A 7781-nucleotide genomic window follows, 5' to 3' on the forward strand; every position below is an offset into this window, starting at 1 on the left:
ACCAAGGAGGGCTATTCTGCAGTTGCTCGGGGATGTAGGGGGGTAGTTAGGAAGGCCAAGGCAGAGATGGAACTGGGGCTAGCTTCCCAGATTAAGGACAATAAGAAGTCTTTTTTTAAATACATAGGGGGTAAAAAGAAGGTCCCAGGTAATGTGGGGCCCTTGCAGGACGCGTTGGGAAACTTGGTCGTCACACCAGATGACAAAGCTAACATGTTTAACAATTTCTTTGCCTCCGTCTTCCTAAGTAGGAACCAGAACAGCCACCTCCCTGCTGGGCCCCCTATGAATCTTTTTCATAGATTCTAAAAGTTCTGACAGTGATTCTGCTGGAAAATTCTATTTATTTCTATTGCGAACTGCACCAACTAGTTGGATAGCCTAAATAATTAGGCTGACTGACATATCTAAAACATTTATTTTTAAATAAAAAAAAATGATTGCTGCTCTTACAGCATATTCTATGATCTTAGAAAGATGAGCATGCTTTCTCCCTTTCCCCTTAATTACCACAGGACAGATCAGGGTTAACTACGTGTAATATTTTGATGAGTTTAAAATTTCTTAAAAGACTAAGGAAAAAGAGCTGAACAACCAAACGTAATCCTCAAAAAATAAAGTTTACAAATTTCCAAGCTCATATCCATAGCAAATAACCAAAAAGTCAGCTCAATAGAAAGAGAATAGGAAGTTTAAGGGAGACGCAGATGATATTTTAGGAGCACAACACACTTCTTGGACACCTGGCTCCCCTCCCCTCTGGGACGTCAGTGCCTCCCCAACTACTCTCCTCTCCTTAGCTCATTGAAGTCGGCCCTCCTGAAGTCTAGGGCTGCTGCCTTGCTGCAGGCCTTTGCCACCTTGCGCTGGATGGTGAAGTCTTTTGGGTTTAAAAAAAAAAAAAAAACAAAATCTAACCAAAAAAGCTTTTGTAAACATTATTTGGACTCCACATGCTGTAATGAACAGAAACAAGTTATATTAGTCCCTCTGACAAAACCTACGAGGGCTACATGTTTTTCAGGAAGCACAAACTCTACAGTTACGGAATCCATCAGCAGCACAGACTGTATTATTTATTATTATCCTCATCTCAATCTTTTGGAGTTGGGAAAGGGAAGGAAGACAGTCATAATATCTGTTAAAAAAAGAAGTTCAATCACCCTTGTACTTATCTAACAGCTGCTGTCTTTGGTGACAGTAAACCAAGGCAAGTCTCTACAGCCAGAGCTAGACACAGCTCAGCTGGAAAGTCTGGCTAACAGACTTGCATCCCCTGGGGATCAAGCACAGAGGGGAGCATGCCATATGTTGACCACTGAGTTGCAATAAGATATTATTTCAAACAAATATACGAAGGACTCTGAACCAAACATTTGATAAAATCCATTGAAGAAAGGCAGCTTGTAATTCCAGGATTTTCACATGTTCAATGCAGGTCAATAATACTTCATCAAGTATTATTTTAATTATGGACTGGATACCTGCTGGACAACTATTTCTTAAAATCATTCTACACCATACTACATAGAACTGTGAAGGATAATTCTTCAATTTTAATTAATTTCAGCACTGGCAAATCTCCGATATAATGCTACAACAGAACATTATAGAGTACTGAACTCCAACTAACCCTTATAGTTTACCTTTGTCTACATGGTAGATATAAGTCTCTTGAGTCATTGCAGAGAGCAGATGCAAAACATTAGTATAAATCCGGATTTTGTCATCACAGTTCTCCTCCCAAGTATAATCCTGGATCACATTGAGTAGTCCTCGAACAAGAAACAACACACCCTGTTCTGGATGGTCCTAGAGAACAAGTGAGAGGCAGACAATCAGAGAGGATTTTGTTTTTCTTAAAAGTGATAACAGCTCTGTGGCAGAAGAAAACACAATACAAATAAAGCTGTCAACCAGTTGTTTTGGTTTTTTAATGTGCTTCTTAGCAAGCCCCTTTAAAAACACATTAAGAGAAAATTATAATGTCTATTTGATCTATAATAATCACAGAATAGGCAGCCTTGGCAGACAAATTTTGAGATCTCTTGCTTCCTAATCAAAGGGGGAGTTAAACAAGAAGTTAACGGTCTACTTCTTAATAGCTGAACTTCCAAAATTACACACACTAGTTAGATTTCCCCCCCCCCTTCATTATTTCAGTAAACTACAAAAACAAGTGTATTACTCATGTAATGATGTGTTTTGGAAAGAACACCTACACTGGGCAGACACCAAAGCTAGAGGAACAAACAACGTTTTAATGTTAAAAGAAATCATTATGAAAGCAACAGCTTTTAAGAGGGTCCATTCTTCTTCTGAGTTGTTTCCATGCTGAAAAGCGCTCATGTAGAGTTGGTATACAACATATCAGCAATTGCACGACCACCATGTTCTGCTTCCCTCCTCCTCTATATCACAAATGGAAAGCAGTACATTACTGTGTCCACCTGCTTAGCACCGTTAGCTTCAGAGAATGTATATTTTGGCTGCTCTTTAAAGATTCCACTCACCATTTGCTTCCACATACATTTCATGATATCACTGCTGATATAGAAGCCCACTGGTTGGATCTGCTCTCAGAAACCTTCTCCCCCATGATGCACCATGACAATTAAAATCACCTGGGATATTCATGCTAACAGACTAAATGTCTTGGGGCTGTTGGTTTTTTTTGCAGTAAAATCAGACTTGAATTCACTAATGGCTTGACAGAGGCTGTTCATAGGTTTTTACCTTTGGAGGAAAGTGGTGTGCTGTTCTGAAATTGTGGAGGTGATGTTTTAGTTAATTGGACTGTGCTCAAAAAACGTTTAACATTGCACTTCAAAAAATATGCATGTGTCTTGATATAGTATTAAGGGAATGTTTTTATCAACTGATAAATAGTGGGCATGGAATTTATAACAAAACATATAGGAAATATTAAATTCAGGTCTGGTCGATAAACCAAGAAAAACAGCCTCCTTGATCCTGAGGGATTAACTGCTTCGTGTTATATTTTCCACTAAGCTACTTACCGGAACAATTAACAAAGTGGAAAAGAAATTACAAAGGAATTCCAGGAGAAATGTTTCAGAGGGCCTCATCTTTCCATCTATATTGATCATCTTTGGCACTTCAGGAACAAGGCTCACTGCAGCTTTGAAAAAAGCATCGGCTACAAAATACAATAAAATAAAATAATTGACAAAGTAACTATTATAACCACAGCAGCTGGCTTCATAATCCTGCCTGTCATCCAAATGTCATTTAGAACCCCGTTATAATTAACTGTTCATTTGTATTATGCATAAAGCTTCAAGAGCATTCAGGTAAACAGGAACCAAAAAACAAATGACTTTAGTCACCATGCTGCTTTTAATTTCTACTTCAGATAGCTTAGCAGAAAACTGTTTTAAAATAAAACACACTCAATAAAGTATGGCATTAAAGCATATTTTTAAATATCATTTAGTCAATACTGTTCTAGCCAAGATTAGTGGACTGAACACTCTAATATGAAGTTTTTTTCTACCTCTAACTTGAGATTTCATGAGACCTGTTACAAAGGACAATGAAAAATCTAGAGGCCAGTGAAGTAATCATGCACTTAAGTGTTTACATTCTTAAACGAAACCAGACTTACAAAATCTAAAACAGTATCAAACTGCGAGGTACTGTCTGTTGCCAAGATACGACAGCTCCTCTGAAGAATCAAAGGGTAAGGATTCTTAGACTCTCTTGTCCATTTTCATGAGTTTGCAGATGGATCCCTTAACGGTACAGGGCAGCAGAGGTAAGAATGAACTGCTCTGTAAACCTAAACAAAAAGTACTAGGATTTCTATGTATCCAGGACAGAAGGGATGACCTTCCTACCTCCCATGTTTCTTTTGTAATAATGGCTTTGGGGCCATTACAGCAATTATTTTACAATGCCTCTACTGCCCCAGTGTAGCAGAGCACTTTGGCACATTTCAGTACTGCTGAAGTCAATCCAAGGACCTCTTTGTGCTTCTCAAAGTGGAAGGGAATACCAAAGTGCTGAAACTGAAGCATAAAGGGAATAAGTAACTTGTGCACGGCCATCCTGTAACAGGGTTAGAGCACTGTTGTGTCCAGGAAACAGGGAGAAGCAAAGGTTTTTCTCGTAGTATCTTTCAATGGGCCAATTGTATATTGCCTCTTGCAATTCTATAGTAGACCTAATTAAAAAAAGAAAAGATATCACCAGAAAAACCCAAAACAAAAAACACCCCCCAAAACCCCTTAATTCTTGTATAAAGCCGGAAAGCCAAACAGATAATCCAGATCTTTTGATTCCTCATAAGGGAGAGCAAAGGCAACTATGTTGGAGAGAGATTTCCAAGACCCAGAGATGTTACTGATGGCAGGTATTGTCATTTCCAGAAGATAAACTCTCGCTGGAAAAATTCATTTCGACACACAAGGCTCTAAGCAAATTTGCTAAATATAGAACCACATGATATCTACATTAAGCATACGAGGAATACCGACAAAACATTTGCTTTGGAAAAACTGTAGTTCTTATGACTCATTTCCTTTTCAGAACTTGTGACCTTCTGAACTTTGTTGCTCAGATCATTTTACCTTCCATATTCATTACTTCCATAGTTATTACCAACTGGGCTGTGTTTTTATTTATTTCAAAGATAAAATTTGTATACAAAATCAGCCTAAAGGGAAACGAGTGCTCTTTCTCAGCATTATTGCAAGATGGAAAGCAGCAGCAGATGTTCATTCTAGGATGCACAGAGAAATTGTTATCCCTTCTACAGTTGTCTCAGAAGTAAAACACGTGCACGTCCCATGTTACAACGTAATCAGAACATGTGACATGACAAATGAAATTTTATGACAGTAAAAAAAAATATTCTGCATACCAAAAATATCTCGTTCCACATGCAAAATATTTCTGCCTTCTAGAATTACTTCAATCAGTGCAGAAAAGATCTGTGCAGCACATCGCTACATTCTACAAATAAAATCAAAACCTTTTGGACCAAGTCAGCTGAATTTTATTTACACTCCCTATAAAATGACCAGAGCAAACAATATCTCCTAGTTGAATTTTCTATTTAAACTTTTTACGATGCTTAATATCTTATTCAAGTCTACTTTAAGAGCAGGAAGTTCATCTCCATTCCCAAACAGATTCTGCTCTGAAGGGCAGCATGATGTTTTATTCCCATTTTGTCCAGCTCTTTTTTGTATTTAAATCAAAGCCATTTTTTTAGTTCAGCAAAAAATGGCAGCATAGTTTTTCCAAAACTGGATGACTGCAATGGAAGGACCAAACCAAGCAACTTAGACAGGACTTGGAGTTGGCCTCCTACCTTTCATACCTTATTTCTTAAGAGCTGAAGGGGAACAATTTGGATGCCTGCCTGTGTTTAAAAATACTGATAGTGTTTTGCTTGTTACTGTCCCAACATATTTAGAGGTATGTGCTGCTTCTCTGATTAGCTATGTCAAGCCATTGATGAGCTCCAGATGAGTGGAGAGGCCCTGACCTTGAAAATAAAGGTCAGCTGAGCACCTCATCCTTAATTCAGCAACCTGATGCGCATTAATCAGGGTGCAAATAAATTGGGTACAAAAACAAAACAACCAACCAATGATCAGGGTTCTACTGTATATATTCATTTTGGGCTATTTTCTCAGTCTTTTAGGGAGACAAAGGCAGCATATGAAAAAGGGGACAAAGCACCAGTTTCCCTTCTACTGACTGCAATGAGCCCTTCCATCATCTATCTGTTCCCAGCACAATGTCAAATGAGAAGACACTCTTGAAAACCAGCTAGTCCCTTTAACTGGTCACCTACATTAATGATAAAATGGTTCATTTGCTGGAATATTGTTTATCTACCCTGGGCAAATGTATTTTATGGGGGGGTGGCAGAGGATCACTGTGCAGAACATTTTAAGAACGGGCAATTTAAACTAATAATTTGAGATGCAAGATATTCCAGTTAATACAGAAAAAAAAAAATCTTCAGAAAAATAATTTGTCGTCAAAACAACATTACTATTATTCTTTTGTAGAGGTAGCTAAAGTACCAGAGTCTTAAAGTCATAAGAAATCATTGTGTATTTCAGTTTGGTGAAATATGCTGATAAATGTTGCATCAGTAGGAACATTAGATATAAATTATCATAATTATAAACCTACATAATATGGCAATAAATAACAAATAAATCAGTTCCATATACTCCCATGCTAATTTATAAAGCACCTTATTATCCATATGATTAAGATATAAGTGAAAGAATACACCTGCACCTTTGCTTTACACTAGGTTTGAAGGAAGACAGAATGAGAAAAGAAACTGATTTTCATACAACTCTACTCCACGATAAGTGAAAAACTGACCTATTTGCTTCAGCCCCGTACATAAAAATATGCAGTGATCTGTTCTGTTTGAAACAATTTCTGACACTGCCCAGATGCTTAGTTATGCTGCTTAAGTAAGCTACAGTAGGGCTCAATAAAAGGGCATAGCAGAGTGCTCATTGCAACAAATCATCATGATAAAGACTTCCTAGACTGCCGTTAATATCTTGTGCACTCCACCGAATACAACATACTTCATGCTTCACAAAATTTTTCCTTCCACAGCATCTCCTTCGTTCTGGTTGACCACAGTCCTATAAATCCCTTCCCCTGAGCATACATGGTGACCTTCAGGCTCAGAAAGATATTGGCCTGCTTCAAGACAGTATTTTAGATAATATTGGGCTACAAAAAGAAAGGGAAATTCTTTTGTGGATGTATTCTTGTAAACACAGTATGAATGACAGTAAAAAATGCTGTAATATATAAGGATGCATAATTTTTGGCAACAGCAGTCCCTACCCAAGTTGCAATTGGATTTCTTGTACTTTATCTGTAATAGGCAATTAAACTGCTGGGATATAAAATCTCAGGCTGACCAAAAACAGTCTGATAAATGAGGTCACTTAGAATAAGAAAATAATTAACCTCCTAGAACATGATTCTGAAGAGTGACAGAGAATGTGAGGCCTACCTATCTGGTTACAGATTAAAGACAAACAAAAATTGTGTTTAGTTAAGGTTGGATCAAAACATGCCCTATCTACTCAAAATAATACAAGCAGGGAAATCAGTAGTTTTCTGTACTAAATGCCACCTTCATTTGTCCTACAGTACAATAACACACTATCCAATACTCCATTAGGTTTTTGTTTCCACCTTTAATTAATATGAAAAAGCAATATGTTCTCCAGCTTCACCAACTCATGCTCTAATGCAAAAATTAAATGGTGACTTTTTTTAAACATAGTACATTTGTTTATCATATATCCCAAGTATTAGGAAGATTATATCTTTCATCACAGCCAAGGTTTTGCAGTATCACTGAAAATTACATGCTTGTAGCATATTTAAAGCTAGAGTTACTGTTAATCTCAACCTTAATTTGCTAGGTTACATAGAGGCTGCATACTGATGTTTGTTTCTACTGAAAGAAATTTCTTCCAGCATAAAAACAGCACAGGATCTGAATTGTTCCTCCAGTCCCATGACTGGAGAGCTTCACAGGTAAACTCACCAACCAGGGGGTACAAGAGGGCTCCTCCCAGGGCCATCCTAACCTTTAGGGGAGCCTGTTAATTGACAGGCTGCCCTCTCCCCTCCCTAGGAAAGAGGCAGGCTGTCAAATGCAGCTGAAAGCAGCAGCTGCCGCAGACAACCAGGGAAGGTTCCCACTCCAAGAGCATGCCCTCCCACATCCCACCAATCTGCTGATCAGCTGGGGG

The 7781-nt window shown here is 38.0% G+C and overlaps 1 protein-coding gene across 1 annotated transcript in view; it reads right to left on the minus strand.

The window, feature by feature from the left end:
• The window catches only part of LOC109290876 (UPF0505 protein C16orf62), a 56960-nt gene that overhangs the window by 14951 nt on the left and 34228 nt on the right, over positions 1–7781 (minus strand). The window contains exons 15-16 of the mRNA XM_019507700.1: positions 3021–3160; positions 1647–1812 (exon numbers count right to left, since the gene is read on the minus strand). Of these exons, the coding sequence (XP_019363245.1) occupies positions 1647–1812; positions 3021–3160 (306 nt within the window). The remainder of the gene's footprint in view (positions 1–1646; positions 1813–3020; positions 3161–7781) is intronic.

The sequence above is a fragment of the Gavialis gangeticus genome, unplaced genomic scaffold, assembly GCF_001723915.1.
Source record: "Gavialis gangeticus isolate Ggan-Ray unplaced genomic scaffold, GavGan_comp1, whole genome shotgun sequence".
NCBI lineage: Eukaryota > Metazoa > Chordata > Crocodylia > Gavialidae > Gavialis > Gavialis gangeticus.